Source organism: Glycine max, chromosome 11, assembly GCF_000004515.6.
Source record: "Glycine max cultivar Williams 82 chromosome 11, Glycine_max_v4.0, whole genome shotgun sequence".
In the NCBI taxonomy this organism is placed as follows: domain Eukaryota; kingdom Viridiplantae; phylum Streptophyta; class Magnoliopsida; order Fabales; family Fabaceae; genus Glycine; species Glycine max.
The window spans coordinates 15,787,398-15,805,252 of NC_038247.2; the positions used below are offsets into that span (position 1 = coordinate 15,787,398).

The 17,855-nt window shown below is 35.7% G+C and overlaps 3 protein-coding genes across 3 annotated transcripts; 1 reads left to right on the top strand and 2 right to left on the bottom strand.

The window, feature by feature from the left end:
- Window positions 1-6,131: 6,131 nt before the first annotated feature.
- LOC100790039 (UDP-D-apiose/UDP-D-xylose synthase 2) lies at window positions 6,132-9,533 on the top strand. Its single transcript, XM_003538076.3, has 9 exons — window positions 6,132-6,512; window positions 7,289-7,381; window positions 7,491-7,592; window positions 8,085-8,199; window positions 8,283-8,416; window positions 8,516-8,617; window positions 8,687-8,779; window positions 8,905-9,040; window positions 9,126-9,533. The coding sequence occupies exons 1-9, from the start codon at window positions 6,252-6,254 to the stop codon at window positions 9,233-9,235; spliced, it is 1,146 nt and encodes a 381-aa protein (XP_003538124.1). The 5' UTR covers window positions 6,132-6,251; the 3' UTR covers window positions 9,236-9,533.
- A 165-nt stretch (window positions 9,534-9,698) lies between these two features.
- On the bottom strand, window positions 9,699-13,323 carry LOC100790563 (uncharacterized). Its single transcript, XM_003538077.5, has 5 exons — window positions 13,010-13,323; window positions 12,509-12,615; window positions 11,006-11,510; window positions 10,214-10,332; window positions 9,699-10,035 (listed from the first exon to the last, which is right to left on the bottom strand). Exons 1-5 carry the CDS (start codon window positions 13,250-13,252, stop codon window positions 9,837-9,839), a joined length of 1,173 nt encoding a protein of 390 aa, XP_003538125.1. The 5' UTR covers window positions 13,253-13,323; the 3' UTR covers window positions 9,699-9,836.
- A 1,407-nt stretch (window positions 13,324-14,730) lies between these two features.
- Window positions 14,731-17,830, bottom strand: LOC100791085 (serine/threonine-protein phosphatase 2A activator). The gene is made up of 2 exons (XM_041007006.1): window positions 16,507-17,830; window positions 14,731-15,151 (listed from the first exon to the last, which is right to left on the bottom strand). The coding sequence occupies exons 1-2, from the start codon at window positions 17,667-17,669 to the stop codon at window positions 15,145-15,147; spliced, it is 1,170 nt and encodes a 389-aa protein (XP_040862940.1). The 5' UTR covers window positions 17,670-17,830; the 3' UTR covers window positions 14,731-15,144.
- Between the last annotated feature and the right edge of the window lie 25 nt (window positions 17,831-17,855).

The window sequence follows — 17,855 nt, forward strand, 5'->3', positions numbered from 1 at the left end:
TGCTCATAAGGACATTTTTCAAATCCATTATGAACAAACTAGGAAGCAATCTTCTTATACCATGCTCTTGGAGCCTGTTTCAACCCATACAGAGCCTTCTTTAACCTGTAGACTTTGTCTTCCTTTCCTTCAACAATATACCATGTAGGTTGCTCAACATCTACTTCTTCTTCCTGAACATCATTCAAAAATGTAGATTTTACATTCATCTAATATATCTTCCAAATATTTTGAGCTGAAAGAGAAATGATCATGCAAATAGTTCAAAGTAATCAATACATGGTTTTTGTTTATAACCTTTTGCAACCAGCCTTGCTTTGAAGCGATCAATTTCTCCTTTAGGATTGTACTTAGTCTTGTACACCCACTTTACTCCAATTGGCCTTTTGTTTGTTGGAAAGTTCACCAACTCCCAAGTGTTATTCTTCTCAATAGCATGAATATCATCATCCCTCGCCTTTCTTCAATTCTCATCACTTGAGGCTTCTTCAAAAGTAAATAGATCATAATCTGCAAATAAAGCAAAATTGATAATCTCTTCATCAAATGGAATATTGTCATTAAACATGACACAATCTTGCAATCTAGCTTGGAGTTAGGGATTCCTCTGTGGCCTCCTGGATGATTTTAGTTTATAAGGTGTTGGATCTGGTAGCCTTTCATCATTTTCTTCATGGTTGTCAGCGATCACCACCAGCTCTTGTTAAGACTTTGAAGAGCAATTCCACATGCCTTTCTCGTCCAACGTCACGTCTCTACTAATAATCACCTTCTTTGTCTCTAAATTATAAAGCTTGTAGTCTTTTGACTATGTGCTATAGCCAATGAAAATACACTTTTCTCTTTTATCATCCAATTTCTTCCTGAGTTGATCTAGAACATGTGCATATGATATGCACCCAAAAAATTTAAGATGTATAATTGATGGTCGCGTTCCACTTCAGGCTTCTTTTGGCATCTTGTCACAAACACTTTTAGTTGGGCACCTATTCAAAATGTAGACAACGGTAGAAACTGCTTTTGCCCAAAACTCCTTAGGTGCTTTCTTGGCCTTCAACATGTACCTCACCATATCCATGATTATTCTATTCTTCCTTTCAGCTACTCCATTATGCTGAGGCATGTGTCTTGTTGTCAATTGATGTTGAATTTCATGTTGCTCTAAGAAATTTTTGCAGGCGAGATATTCTTATCCTCTGTCAATTCAGAGTACTTTGATTCTACACCCACTTTGCTTCTTTATGAATGCCTTAAATGTCTTGAAAGCATCACAAGCTTTTGATTTTTGCTTCAAGAAATATAGCCAGACTTTCTACTAAAGTTATCGATGAAAGTGATAAAGTACATGTTACTTCCAGGTGTTGGAATCTCAACTGAGCACAAATCTGAGTGAACTATCTCGAGCAACTTTGTTGCCTTCCAAGATTTCTCGGTTGGAAATGAATCTTTGTGCTTCTTTCCAATTTCACATGTCTTACACACTCCATTAGGAACATTCACACCAGGCAAACCAAAAACAAGTTATTTTCTTGATAGATAATTTAATTCAAAAAAGTAAAAAAGGTCAAAGTGCAGTAGCCTTGGCGATAACCAATAATCATTTGGAATAACTGAACTTAAGCAAGAAAGCTTTTCATGATGAATTTTTAAAGGGAATAGGCGGTCATGAGTCATCTTTACCTTGGCGACGAATCTTCCATTTTTGTCAATCAACGTGCAGTAGCCTTGATAAATCTTCATGTTAAAAACTTTCTCTGACCGTTGTCTCATACTTAATAAGTTGAGATGAAGACCGAGAGTATAGAAAACATCATAAATGAAATTTTGTGAGCCATCCTTCAACTTGATCGTGATTTGTCCTTTTCCCAAAATAGGAATATTTGTGTTGTTACCAAATTTGATGGTAGATTTTACCATTTTGTTTAAAGAAGAAAATAACTCCTTCTTCTGATACATATGATTACTACAACTAGTATCTAAATACCAAATATTTTCATCCTCCAAAAAATTATTATTAGCTAAAAATAAACTTTGTTGGGCACTAGAATTCTCACTCGATTTTGACTTTCTAGGACGCTTGCTTGTTGTTTAAGTCTACAGTCCACAACTCTATGCTCGAACTTTCTGCTGTTGAAGCAATTAAAATTTTCTCAACCTTGATAATTGTTACCTTGACCTCGTCCTTGATTTCCAACACCAAAATTACCTACACCTCTTCCTTCGGTTAAAGCTCTGAAATTATTGTCTCTTCCTTGATTAAAATTTCTGCATCCTCTATTTCTATAATTTCCCTGACCTCTACCTCTAAAATATCCTCTTCCTCAATTGTCAAAATTTCCTCGGCTTCTGGCTTTTGCTCCTTGAGTTGATTTAGCTACATTCACTTGACTTTTCAATGCTTCTTCACTTACTTGTCTTGTCTTCTCCAAAATCTATTCACGTGGCTTTCGATACTACTCTGCAACTCTGATACGATCATGGCATATGTGTCATGGGACTCGATTATCGTAGTCATCACATGATCGTACTTCATTGGCATGATGCGTATAATTTTATTTACAGATATTTTCAACTCTCTATTTTTTGAACACATAGTGAGAACACTCTTTCTCCTCACACACATACTATTTTTTCTCTCTCGCTACTACCATAGCTTTTCTAACTCTGATACTAATTGATGACAATTAGACACAAAATTAATCTTACAAACACACACTCACTTACGCAGTGGAAGATAAAATGAGAGAACAAACAAATTCTACACAAACTCACTTACAAACTAAAATTGATTTCACTCATGCTCAAAATGTTACATGATGATGGCCTTTTATAGGCAAGAAAATGGTGGTGCAACAAGAAAAAATAATGGCGGTGCAATCCAATTATCTACTAGAAGTTTCTACATGTTTCTTTCTAGGCAGGTGGAGAAAAATCTTAAAAGTGGAATTGCTAGCAACTTCTCCACTCTTCCAATAGTGGTGCTATTATTTTTAAAAGCTTGGTTTAAATATTTTTTTAACCAACATAAACGCTCCTTTCGCCCCCTCTTCCTATTACTCCTCCTCGTCATCCTCTTCATTGTCATGGTCACCACCCATGACATCATGAGCCACAACATCCCCTCCATTGACCTCGAATCCCATGTCAAAATCTGCCACCTTTTGTGCCACAACTCAACGCCGTGCTCCTCCGCCATGCCAAAGACTGCGAAGAGAGCATCAACTAAGAGCATCAACCCAAAAGCATCATGTCCAAGTTGACTTGCTCAATTAAGCTCCCAATAGATTCTCACAACAAAAAACTCGCAACCAATAATAATAACAACAAAAACAAATACTCATCATGTGTTGTTGCTGGCAACAACAAGATTTTACTTGACAAAACTCACGGTAGCACGAAAAAGGTGTTTTTGCTACCCTTATGACAATCATGTTCCGATAATCACATACATTTCCTAAGAGGTGCAGTTCCTAAACTACATGCTTCTCACAAGGCTCTATTGTTGGTGACAGATCCTTAGTTCGACGCATTATGTTTGAGGATCTCGAAGTACTTTTCATTACTCTTTTGGGATGTAGGTTGTGTCAGAAAGTGGGTTTTTTCATGAGTTTAGCTTAACCCTACAAAACCGGCTTGTAAGGTGAGGATTACTCTCCACTTATATAGTTTATCTCGGTACTATTTTTATTCGATGTGTGACTTCAACATGCTCCATCACCACAGGCTGTAATATTGCTGGCTTTGGGGGTTTATGAGAGGGTTAGCATTTTTGGGTTTGGGAAAATGGATTTTGCTAGGCACCATTACCACAGTACTAGCTAGAAGGAGAAGCTTGACTTGCATGATTTTTAGGTCGGGTATGATTTTTATAGGGACCTTGTGGATGGAGATAAGCCTATTCCCTTTCTTGACAAGAGGTTTAGGGTTACTCCAATTGTCATGTACCAGTGATGGATATGCTCAAGGGCTGGTGTAATTGGTGGATGGCACTATATATGAATTGTGTAATTAGAAAGATTTTTAACTTTGTTCTTTTTATGTGATTAGGTAGAGAAAATAAATTTCTTTTGAGATAAAAAAGTATGTTATTTTTAATTTCAGTTTGTTAGTTTTTGTTAGAAATATCAGTTGAAAAAATCCAAATGTGCTACCTTTTCCTTCTCCCTTCTTATCCATTCACCATTTTTCAATCATTGAACCAATCAAAATTGCTATTATTTGCAATAGTGGGAGTTATGAAACAACTTAGCCTTGTTTTTTTCTCATTTGCCTATGGAATTGTTGGGTTATCAGATGATAAATTTAATGGAAATAATTTTGTTTATCTTTGATGAAATACATAAAGTATAGTATATCAATTGGGATATTGATTCCTGTGAAAAGGAATATAATTTCTTATAAAAATGATAAATTATGATTTGAATCTTTGTTAGAAGACACAACCATAAGCGGCATTAAAAAAAAAAGACAACCATATTTAGTACATAATGATTTTTAATCAAATTATAATAAGCAAGAACTTTCTTAATTTAGAAAATGATATATAAATTAGAGTCATCTATTGACATTTGACACAATCAGGGAAAAAATCCATGGCATGAGAAAGTAAAGGTACAACAGGTACGTCATAGCCAATCAGAGATCTCATTTGAATGAAGCAGAACCACACTCTCTGTTTGTTGACTTGGAATTCCACATTTCAACTTCTCATTTCGTGTGTTTAATAGAGAGCTGAGAAATAATATTAGAGAATTTTTTTTTTTTATGATATTCATATCTTTTATGTTTTATTTTAATTCAATTTTTTTATATTTTTATATTTTTTATTTTTATCCTCTAAATCAAACACACTCTCCAAGAGTTTTCCTTCCTTTTCTATCTGTCTTTTACTATACTTTTTGCTATATTTGGTTTTATTATATTTTGTTTTATTATTTTTTAAACAACATGTATTTTTTACTAGAAATGATATTATTCGAGCTTAATAGAAGTATTATAAGCAACAAAACTTTATTTTCATTAGTATTTAAGAAGTTACATATATATTTTGAATTTATCATTGCAATTTAAGTTTAATGATTAATTTATTCTCTATATAGTTACAAAAACAAATTCGTTTTGATTCCTATACTTCAAAACATTCTCTTTTAATTTCTATACATACTATTTTTAATTTATTTTAGTTCTCCTTGTAGAAACTAGAAAACAAAATTATGTGTAGAATTATTTTATCAATTGGAAAAGAAAGGCAACATGCAGCAAAAAGAAAAGACTACAAAAGGCCTTAAGAAACTAGTTCAATTTTAGCAATGAGCGCTGCATAAAGGATGAAAACGCTGCATTGTGTTTTTGAGTAAGTAAATATTTGGTTTGGAATTGAAAGTGTTATGACATGTATTTTAATTGAAATCCAACGTATAAAAGTAAAATGAAAAAAACAAAAACAAAAATCATAATCTTTTGACAGAGAATAACGAATAACTTTTACACCAGATTTTAAAACATCCACCGAATCGAATAGCAGTTAAACCATCTAACTCACAAATGACATGTAACACGCAAACCATGAAAAATAGCGACTGATTCAGCATTCAAATCAGTAGTGATACTGCAAAAACATGGGAATTTTGTGATTGGCCCACATTCTGACAATGGTATCATGAAGAACTTGTATCTGATTCAAAATTAACCAATTAGGCCACGTTTTGTCTTCAAATATCTCCAAATTGCACTTCTTCTAAATCATCCAACAAGTGACATCAAATTAAACAGAATTCCTTGAAGACTAACCAATTGCAAAAAAGGACACTTTTAAGTAAAAGAATCAAAAGAGATTTTTTGTAATTATAATTAAAAACTGACTAAATGAGTAGTTTTTTTTTATATTCTTTATTTACGGTACCAAAATCGAGTGTTTGGCTAGCACATATGAACATTAATTAATATCAAGAAATGTTTAATACTAATATATTATATTAAATATTTTAAAAAATGAGATTAATATAATTTTACATAACATTTTTTATTTTAAAGGAAATCAAGTTGTGATTTATTCATGGTAAAAGTAAATGAAGAGAATAGTAGGGAAAAAAAATTGCATGGGCTATAAGTAAGAGTGCACCGTCCATAACTGAAATTGAGGGATATTTACGACACTGCCACCGCTTTCTCAGTTCGTTCCTTCAAAAAGCCGTTATAACTGCCACACCCTCTCTTTCTCTTTCCCACTGCACAAAATTTCGTTTCTTCCAATGGCGCGAGTGAACTTGGACGGAAACTCGATTCCGATGCTGGCGATATGCATGATCGGCGGTGGCGGCTTCATCGGATCGCACCTCTGCGAGAAGCTGATGGCGGAGACCAACCACAAGGCCGTCGTCGTTGACGTCTCGTCGGAGAAGATCAACCACCTCCTCGACAGATCCCTCCCCTGGGCCCACCGCATCGAGTTCCACCAAATGAACATCAAAAGCGATTCCCGCCTCGAAACCCTCGTCCAAACTACCGATCTCGTAATCCTTCCCTTTTTCTTACACTGTTTTTTTCTTCACATTTTGAATGTTCTTATTCCGGTAGCTAAATAGTGATGGTTAAGAATGTGATTAAATTAATCTTCAAAGATATTTGATATAGTCAAAGTTGTTTTTTTTCTTCTTAAAAAAAGAGTATTACTATTTAGCACAAACATCCTATGCACGAATGTAACATTCAACTGTTGGGCTTTTTTTTAAAAACAAATATTAATTGAATAATTAAGAAAACAAAAAGAGGGATTTCACAGAATACACAGTTCATGTGTTTTGACAGAAAATATTTTCGTAACATTCAGCATTTTCCAAAAAAAAGAAAACAGTTTGTGATGCATCTGCAATTACTACTACATTTGTCTACAATTTCCCGCAATATAAAAAAATGTGATGAAATTGTGATTTATGTGAGACAGCAATTGCGATTTAAAACCTTTCATGGCAATTCTTGAGATCGTGGAAAATATCTTACAAATGTGGTTAATGCGATTGCAATTAAGGTTGAAACACCATGACTTTGTGACTATAATTGTTGTTGCATGTAGTTTTTTAAAAACTTGATCACAAAAGTTTTAATGTTGCAGCTGGAATTATGGTTATAATTCACAATTTACAATATAAATTGTAGAAAGTTATGAACAAATGTGTACATGCAGCTACAATTGCAGTGGTGCTGTGGTAGTAATGGACTGCAATATAATACTTGACCGTTTTGATGATTTTGTATTTTTATTTTATTTTTTACATGTTCTTTGTTTCAGACGATCAATCTCGCTGCAATTTGCACACCGGCGGATTACAACACACGCCCTTTGGACACCATCTTCAGCAACTTCATTGATGCGATTCCGGTGGTGGGTTTTGAATATTGAGTTGTTTCTTAAAATGGGTGCTCTTCAAGTTTGAGTTTTACCTCTGTGTGTGTGTAACTGTGTATGTAATTGGATTGCTCACGTGATGCAGATTAAATATTGCACTGAGAACAATAAGCGTTTGATCCATTTTTCTACGTGTGAGGTATACGGGAAGACTATAGGCAGTTTTCTCCCAGAGGAATATCGACAGGTAGTTTACCAGATGTTAGGCTGTGTTTGGTTTGCATTTTTATTTTCTGTTTTCATTTTTTGAAAACTGTTTTTATTTTCAAAAGATTAGAATTCTGAAAACATGTTTGGTTTGACTTCTTGTCTTTTTTGTATTTTTAGATTTACTTAAAATTACATTCTTTGTCATCGCATTTTCATTTTACCGAAAATGAGATTCCTATTTTCAACTGAAAACGAGATTTTATTGTTTTCATTTTTTGGTTGTTTTCTGTTTTCATTTTCACTGAAAATATTTTCAAAAATCCAGCCAAACACATTTTCATCATCATTTTCTATTTTCAGTGAAAATGAAAACTGAAAACAGTCAAACCAAACACCCCCTAATATAATTTCTACTTTCTAAATATGATTTCTTCCTTCTCAACGGGTTTCCAAACATGCTATAGAAAACATATCAGATACTGTTTTGGGATTGTTACTTTTCGATTTAACATGAATCTGCATGATGCAGGACCCCAAATATTTCATGCTCAAGGAAGATGTCACTCCTTGTACTTTTGGTCCGGTTGAGAAACAAAGATGGTCTTATGCTTGTGCAAAGCAAATGACTGACAGACTGATATATGGTACACAATGACCTGGATTTTTCCTTAGTGTATGATTAAATTTTCTTTCCCTTCTTAACTTACTCTTCAGTACTAACCTATAGCTGAGCATGCGGAGAATGGCCTCAAGTTCACCATTGTGAGACCTTATAACTGGATTGGTCCAAGAATGGACTTCATTCCTGGTGTGGATGGCCCATGTGATGGTGTCCCCAGAGTCTTAGCTTGCTTCAGTAATGTAACATCAGCTATAGCTGGTTTTGTTTTCAGTTGATGTCTTCATGAATCATAATCTTAGTTAGCAAACTACTGTTTTTCACAAAGCTTTTTGTTCCAGAGTCTCCTGCGAGGCGAGCCCCTCAAACTTGTTGAAGGTGGGAGATCACAGAGAACCTTTCTCTACATCAAAGATGCAATTGATGCTGTTGCTTTAATGATTGTAAGTTCACAATTCCATCATCCATGTTTCTTTATGAGCTTGCACTAATGTACATGCCAACATTCACAGGACAACCCTGAGAGAGCAGATGGGCATATCTTCAATGTGGGAAACCCAGACAATGAAGTATCTGTGAAGGAACTAGCTGAGCTTATGATAAAGGTAGCCCCACCAAAGCTTCCATTCTAGTTGTTCTGCTTTCTAAACTTTGTTTGTACATAAGCTCCTTGCCTTTGTTTTTCACAGAAAAATAAACTGATATGGCTCTTATTGTCTTTTATATCAAGGCTTATGCTAAGGTATCTGGTGTACCTGCCTCTAGTCTATCAACTCTAGACGTGAGTGCAGAGGATTTCTATGGTAAAGGCTATGATGACAGTGATAGGCGCATCCCTGACATGACAATTATCACCAAGCAGCTTGGTATTCAACGATTATTCTTTTAAATCTATGTATTTTTCAGCAGAATTTTAACATTGTTCTTAATGTGTATTCTTCTGGGTTTCAGCTTGGAAGCCAAAGACACCTCTTGATGAACTGTTAGATGTTACCCTCCAATATCAACACAAGACATATTCTCGTGCTATCCAAAGAGAACTTTCAAAACTGTCAAATTGACTACAAGTTTTCTTGGAGATTCAGTTTTTTTTTTTTTTTTTTTAATGTTAACACGTCAAGAGGCAGACAAAATGTACATGACACACTAATTGTGAGGTTATAGATCACAAATCAAGTGTATATCTATAGTCATATCTTTTGTTAACTCCTTTCTGTAACTATAGCTTTTTGAATTAGAATTCTTCTCTTTCTCTATACTTTCTCTCTTTTCTTGGGCAACTATGGCACTTTATTACTTATGCATATACAGTATACCATTTACAATATTCCACCATTTACATTGAAATGCTAATATGTCAAGACGTAGAGTTAGTGTTCAGTGTTTTTTTAGTCAGCATTGATCAATGAAATTTCATATATAGATTAAATCAACAAATCCTGAAGGTAAAGAGATCTCTTGATGAAATTTCAAACCAAACTTGAGCTGAATGTACCTTAAATTTGTTTGCTACGCTTCATAATCTCAAGCCAAATCCAATTCAATTTTCATATAAAAGAAAGGGAAGTTCCAAGCAATGGAACTGATTACAAGTTATGCTTGTCTAGTTGTGAGTCTTGTGACAAAGTTAATGTAACAGAAACTACACTTTCTAAGATGAAGCTATGCAACACCAACTATGTAAGCATTCCAAGAATCTTGTTGCTGAAAACTTGTTGCCTCTTCGTATTTTACATTCTTTCCTGCACCAAATCCCTCTGTTTTCATAATTTCTGTGGTGTCTGGCATCTCTCGAACCCAAAAGTGAACAGACCGAAATCCAGCCTCTTCTAGGCAATCCCTAATTTCAGGTAATGTCCACCTGAATCACAGCATCACACCTCTTATGATGTTAAAAATTAACATAATGCACAATAAAACCAAGAAAGCAATTGAAGATTGAGAAATATTGAGCATAACTTTCACCTCAAAAATGAAAAATCCTTTTTATGAATTGATGTTTGAAAAAGAACAAACAATACAAGAAATCAAGAACTTACAACCGCCAGCTGTATGAAAATGCATGGCGAAGTTTTCTTTGTTCCTTCTTCATATGAAAATGGAGGCTAATCCTTGTCTTCCGTTGAATAATATCAAATTCAGCTTGCTCCCATACATACTACAGATTTGATTACAAACTTTACATCATAAAATACATACAGGAGAATATTCACAACTTCAACATTGATAATCAAAGAAATTCAGTAAGAATATACTTATTTTGATGTACTAATAACATATATTGATGTAATGATGCCATTGTGTTTGAACTTGGAAAAACATAATATCCTTGTCCCACAAGTTAAAAGGTTCTAGCTCCTCAAATCTGGTGTCATGTATGTTATGTATCTCATAAACATGTAAAAAAAATACAAAGGTCAGGGAAAAAGCTACAAACAGTGGCAGAAGAGAAGAAAAAGCTAAAAGAGAACTGGAATATGAAAATTAACAGTGAAACTCTGACATACCTGCAAATTCAATAGGTCAATCATAAAAGACTTATTAAGAGTGAAAATAACATCAAGGGTAAGATATGAGAAAATTCAGGATCATGTGGCAACAAAATTGAATACAAGAGTGGAACAATTTTAGTAAAGAATGTTAAGTGTTTACAGTACCCTATGTATCAACTATTTATCCATCCACATGCAGGTGTCAAAATTTCTTTAGAGTGTATCCAAGTGGATCAAAGTCACATCATCCCTGAAAGGCAATTCCACATAGGTTGTGGCAAGGCAACATCTTATGTTAGTCTAACGAACTGTTACAGATTAATATCAGGAATATTATACCGTAAAATTAGGAAATCTTCTCTGAAGCCTCAACTTGTGCTCTGACGACGTACCCCCATATAAATCCATCACAAAAATTCCACCTTTAGTTGACAAGGCCCCACGAGCATGTTTGAAATACATAACCAGTTCTGCTCGTTTATGTAGACAGCAGCAGCTGTAGTTAAAAGCACACACAATATCTCTTCCAGGCAGTGTTATGTTTCCCTTAGTATACTTATCATCTTGAGCAATAGAGCCTGTTGGAGCATCAGATTCTGGCACACCAGTCTGAAGATTTTCTTCATTCTGTGACAATGAAATATTGCTTACCAGCTCCTGAGGATCTACTTTTACAAGTTTAGACTGAAGAGGTTGTAAAACATTCCCATGAAAGAGGGAAATTCTTGAAAATCCATCAGCCCCAACTTTAGGTATGTTGTTTTCCATGCACCAATTGAGTGCCTCAAGATCCAAATCTAATCCTACTACTGTTCTTCTTGAATCACTGCGGAGCCATTCTGTACTGTTAAACATAAATCACTGTCATGTAAGTACATTGGGACTGACAAAAAAATAGTCAAGAGACATCAAAAGAGAAAATGGTTAACAATGTGTTTGGAACTGTGTTACGAAACCACGTTAGGGTGCCATGACGCAAAGTCACAATATGTAGTGTACAATTGGATGGCCTCTCCCTCTCTAAATGCAGTTCAAAACACGCACTGAATGAATAAAATCCCACTTTGAAATAGATTTTCCCAATCTGGCATTTAGATTTTAGAACCATAAATGAATCAACAATAAGAAATTTAGGAGCAAAAAATCCCAATTAACAGGATGTCATCCAGGATACAAAGCAACCACATTATTTAAAGCCAAATCAGAATTTTATATGCACATAATAATGAAAGAGGATAATTTACGCAACTCATGATAATATATGGCAAGTGGTCATAACTCATAACCCATAGATTTTGCCTGTAATATTAGTCATAGTGCACTGCACAGTATTTTTCTCTAAATATGCTAATCTCTGCAAGACACGTTATGTTCACTAATATTAGATTGAGTGTTGATCACTTTAGGTCTGACTTTACAAAATTCTTACTCAAGTTCTTGACTTTGCAAAATGTCGTTCACTTTTAGTCTTTTTTAGTACAAAATGAAGTAGAAAAGAACCATGAGTTTGGAGCTGTGTTTAGAGAGACAAGCGACCAATCATCTGCTACATATTATAGATTCCGTCTCATGGCACCCTAACGTGAGTTTGTAATGCAGTTCCAAACACACACTAATGAACGACTATTTGCAAAGCCTGATACTAAAGGTAAGAATTTATAATGCGAGGGACCAAAACAAGTGATGCTAACAATAATCTCAAGTACTGACAAGGGTTTACTCCTTCAACTTATCAAAAGAGACGACAATTTAGCATGTCCAAAAGAGAGTATTAATAAATTAAAAGAGGCATGACTAAAAGAAGAAGGAAAAAAAAATACAAAAGGCAGGAGCAGGATATACCTAAGAAGCGCCGTGCCACAGAAATCTTCTTGAAGATGGAGGGGCATCCTTCCACCCACGTACATGAGAAAGAACTTTTGCATATAACTTATGTCTCCTTTTGGAGACTGCACAAATACAAAAGCATGTGTCAGTGTCACTAAGCAACATTATGAACTTTTCTATCACCACAAAACATCACACAATAATAACCCAATGGTTTTAAATTGCGGTTCGAGGTCCGCAACTGCAATTGCGGCTCAAGGTATTTTGACACTCCGCAATGGCATCACGCAATTGCAGCCACATCAGCCGCATTTTCCTGCAAATTGCATGCAATGTAAAGGTTTTCTAGCTCACCGCAATTTAAAACCAGAAACCCATCAATTTGGCTTTTAGGGAACTCTAAAACACTAAAAAACACATACATAACTGCTAAGTTTGAATATTGTACATTTCATCATTCATCTATTTAACCAACATTGACAAAGATGCAATCTTTTTTAAAATGGGGGCACAAACCTGCACAGATTGTTGGTAAAGGAGGAACTTGGAAGGCATATCATGAGATTGGTTTTCATGACTTATTGTTACATTTTCTTCATCTTCTTCTTTTTCCTCATTGCTGCCATCAGCACCTTCTTCTTCAGAGGGTGAGGATCTTGGAGTGTCATCAAAATCATGGTCTTCTTGAAGATAGTTGAAAGACCCTCTTCCACGGTGACCCCTCTCATGCCTCTGCTTCTGCTTCTCTCGTTTTCCCATTTTCGCCGCTGAAAAGTGAAACCCCCAATCTCTCTAACGTCAACTCTACACAACGAAAAACCTTTTTTTTTTTTTTTTTATTTTCGTAGATAATTTATATATATTAGTTTTCTTACAATATTTGATTCTTTTCAATTGGCTGAAAATTATTACTAATTCGGTTACTAATAAAGCCAATCCTTTGATGAAATAATTCTTATTAATATTTTACTTATATTTCAATCGAATTTCGGGTTCATTTTTTTTTATGAATGGTGAATTAAGACAAAAAAAATATATTACTTGAATTTTCTTAATCATGAATTAAAGAATATAATCATAAATTTTTTTATTTTAAATCTTTATAAATGTAATTTTATTTAACTTTTAAGGCGTAGGCTACCGTGCTCAGAGAATGAAATTTGTGTTTCATGCACAAATTTTTCCTGGAAAAAAGGATTTTATAATATAATATTCAATAAATAGATTCGTTCTGTTTAATCTGTTTAAATAATATTTTAAAGACAAATGTATTATGACTTTTGTACCCTTTTTTTTAAAATGAAAATTATTAATGTTGATGTGTTTTACTCATTTGGTCTTTCATTAATTGGTATATTCTAGAAAATAGTGGTTGCCGTCAGCTCTGTAGTCGACGACGGCGAGGTCTCGGGTGAGAAAGTTATTTTCGAGTGTTTAGTACTTATTTCTTTTTTGTTGATTTGAAGGCAAACATTATTGCTATAACAGACTAAATCCTCCATTTTTGTTAATTTGAAGGTAATGTCCATTATCAAAGGTTAATGTTTGGCGAAGGTGAGATTGTTTATGAAGCCTGAAGGTTACATAATTATTAATCAAATAGTTGATCGGAAAGTTGTAGCATTGTATTGATTTATTAATTTTTGTTGTGATATAGTTGGAGATTTGTCGACAACCTTGGTATGTTGTGGTTGATACAGATTGATATTTAGCGTCTGCCATAAAGATGGTGATAGTGGTTTTAATGACATAATCTGTTTAATGCATGTTGATATTTAACGGTTTTCTTTCAATCTTAATTGGGCAAAAAAGGCATTCATGTTGTCGGAGGACAATGATATCTTATCATCTCATTAATGACAAATTCATCTTTGTCTAATAAAATAATATAAAATTTATATCATAAAAAAAAATTAAAAAAAAGGACAAACTTACAATACTAGATTAGATTTCTTTGTGCACCAAACACAAAGAATTTACTCTGTTCACTAGAGCATGCGCCTAACTTTAATATTTTAAATTATCTTGATAAAGACTACAAATGTGTTTTTGAATATCTTTTCCTATTTTTTAAAATCAAAATCTCTATTTATTTTTTAATATTCACGAACTATGAAAATATGAAGGGAACTCGTGATCTTTTGTAGGATAGTTTTGAATCTATGTCAAACGGCGATTAATGAACTTAGCAGGAAACAATGACGGTCTAATGACAGAAGTCAGTGATGGAAACTATATAACAAAATTTCAAAATTATTTATTCAATACAAAATTCAATCATTTCCAAATCTCATCAACAAGATAAAGGGGCTACACTCTAAGCTGCTCATAAATCATAATGTATGAGCCAGAAACTAGCAGTGCAAGAATACATCGACTAGATGTTCTTGCAAGTATAGCAGTAGAACTTCTACATGCAGCAAACATTCTCGTTAGTCATATGGCAAAACGAAGAAATTCGTTCCATTATCTTTACTAAAGGCGTATTATCTTAGAATAAGCAAGTGGATATAGTAAGTATATCAAAAGAATGATGAAAAAAAGGCTGTCATGGATATAATTCCACTCCGAAGACTCCCTATTCTCTCGATTTCATCAGCCTGGTTTATATAGCTCGTCCTCATAGGAAAACCGGCAGAAGACTCCAAGCACTATTCCCTGGTAGAAAACAAATTAATAAAATCAGAAATTAAAAAGAAAAAAGTAAATTTGCAAGCCAAATTATACTTTCAAGTTTCATCCAGTTTTGAAACAACTCAAACATGAAGATAAAAATCATTACACTATAATAATGTGCACATCATAACTTTTTTTTTTTTCCATTTTCTTCCCTAGGATGAGGAACTGTGTAATCCCCCTCCCCCTGCACCAACCCCTTAGTTTTTTTGGCCCCCTCCTTTTGTCTTTAATCAACACAATATGACTAGAATTGAGAAAATTTTGCAATCAATATGATTTTCTTAACTCTTCTGTCTATCATGATCTTGATCTAGGCAGTAACCCGTACCGACAAATAACCAAACAGCAGTGAATAGGGAGGTAATATAATGCTATGAATAATCCAATATCATATATTGAAAATAATAACAGCAAGAGAACATCACTCAACACCTTCCCAGATCTTGTTAATGCTGGGAAAGATACAAGTTGTGTGATTTACCCATAGATTGAGAAATCCCCAAAGATAATGCAAATGAGAGTTTTGTGACAGCAAGGAAAAAATTATAAACATTGATTGGATGCTCAGGAACCAGCACAGGTCAGACATAAAAGCTATGGCATCAACATCAGATTATAGAACATCAGTACATTATATGCATCAATTCACTCAAAGACTCAACACTACACGATGGCTATTTTATGCAACAGCAATTGCTTTGGAAATTCCACATCATCAAATTCATCACGAAGTAAAAGCAGATGACCTCTAATGCAAGAACTAGCAATCATGTCTAACAAATCGACATGCACCAATCCACCCACCAACTTAGGCAACAAGTTTTGCAAACTAAAATCCTTGCCTGGATAAAACACTTATGAGATTTATTGCATAAATACTGGCAATAACTAAGTATTTCAAACTGTTCAGGCAAAAACAAATGGTGTCGGGGAGCATTTAAATGTTTTTGGTAAGAAAGGTATACCTGTGTTTTTCAAATTTAGGCATGGGTAAATTCATTATTATAAAATTCATCCAAAAGTTTACACAATTGATAACAAATACATGTTCAAACAAGAATGTATCCACTGAATAATTGACATGCATAGATCATAATGCACAAACATAAGCAATAATCTAGGCAGACAAATTAACTGATTTCATCACTAATATGACATGTTATCCAAACACACACTTAATCTATACAATACCTAATGCCCACATTCCATACAACTAACTAACTACAAGTGAATAACATAATGGGATACAATGCAGCAATGGCAAACACATTTAAGTGCAGATATATAATCAAATCAAATGTTAGAAACACGAGCAAAAACAGCAAGACACATACCACTTAATAATCGACCCGAAAAGAAAGTGCTGCATGATGGGGACCTTCTCCAAGACCTCAGCCTTATACATTTTAAGCAACCCAGTGTTCACCTTGTTCCAATTGGGCACCCCACTGATATCATCCAACATGGGTGAATGCTCAGCAAACACCCCTTTCTTCACCTTCTTGACAAAGGCAATGCAAGCAAGGTACAAATACTCATTAGAGAAATTCTCCAAAATATCCTCATTGTGAATGGACTTGGGCTTCATATACTTGTGATCAATCAACTGCGAAGACCCAAATATGAAGGGCAAAAAATGATAATCATCAAGCCCCCACACACCATGGGACCCAGCAGGCTCCAAGCAGTACTGTAATTGCAGCTTCCTCATGAGGTCAAGGTACTTCACAAACACCCTGGCCACGACGGCGGGGTAGTCCTCCTCTCCAATGACCCCGAGCCGGGCGAGGCAGTAGAGCCACGCCGCGAAATTCGTCTCGTGGCCGGTGCCGTAGTCGATGCGGCTCGAGTTTCCGAAGGAATCGGCGAAGTAGGGGGCGAGTTCGACCGTGGCGGGGTGGAGATTCTCCGGGAGGAGGGTTTGGATGAGGGATTCGGCGGAATTGGACATCTTCTCGTGCCAGGTGCGGTATGAGACGTTGCCGTAGCGCGCGGATTGGGGGAGCGGGGGGGTCTGGTCGGCGATTAGGGTTAGGGTTTGGAGGATGGAGAGGAGGGAGGTTGTGGCAGGGGACACGTGGCAGGGGTCGGAGATTTTTTTGGCGCGGATGGATTCGGAGAGGGCGACGACGAAGCCGAGGAAGTTCTTGCTGGAGTCGGAGGAGTGGAAGCGGACGATGTCGTCGGGGGAGTGGATGCGTTTGGCGGGGGCTATGAAGTGGTGCGGCGGGGGCAAAATGGGAACTTTTTGGGATTGTGGGACCGGGGCGAGGATGATGGCGCGGGTGGAGTTGGGGTCCGGGGGGATGGCGGGGGCGCGGATTGGGCGGTAGGTTGGGGGAGGGGAGGTGAAGGTGGGGGTTTGGGGAGGGGGGGCGAAGGTGGTGGGGCCGCCGCACTTGCAGCAGGTGCCGCTGGTTGGAGGGGAGGAGGACGAGGGGTGGTGGTTGTGATCGTGGTCGTCGCTGTGGTGGTGGTGGTTACCAGAGTCTTCCATGGTTGCGATCGATGGTGATGCTGCAGTGAAAGTGAAGGGGGGCCAAAGGGGTAAAAACTGAATGAGTGCGTTTGCACAGTTATAATCTTGGGGTGGGTTTCGTCAAGGCCTTTTTCAGTAGTTACGTACGGCTTCTTTTTCAAGCACAAAACATAGAAATTATCATGTAAAACAATTGATTAGAAT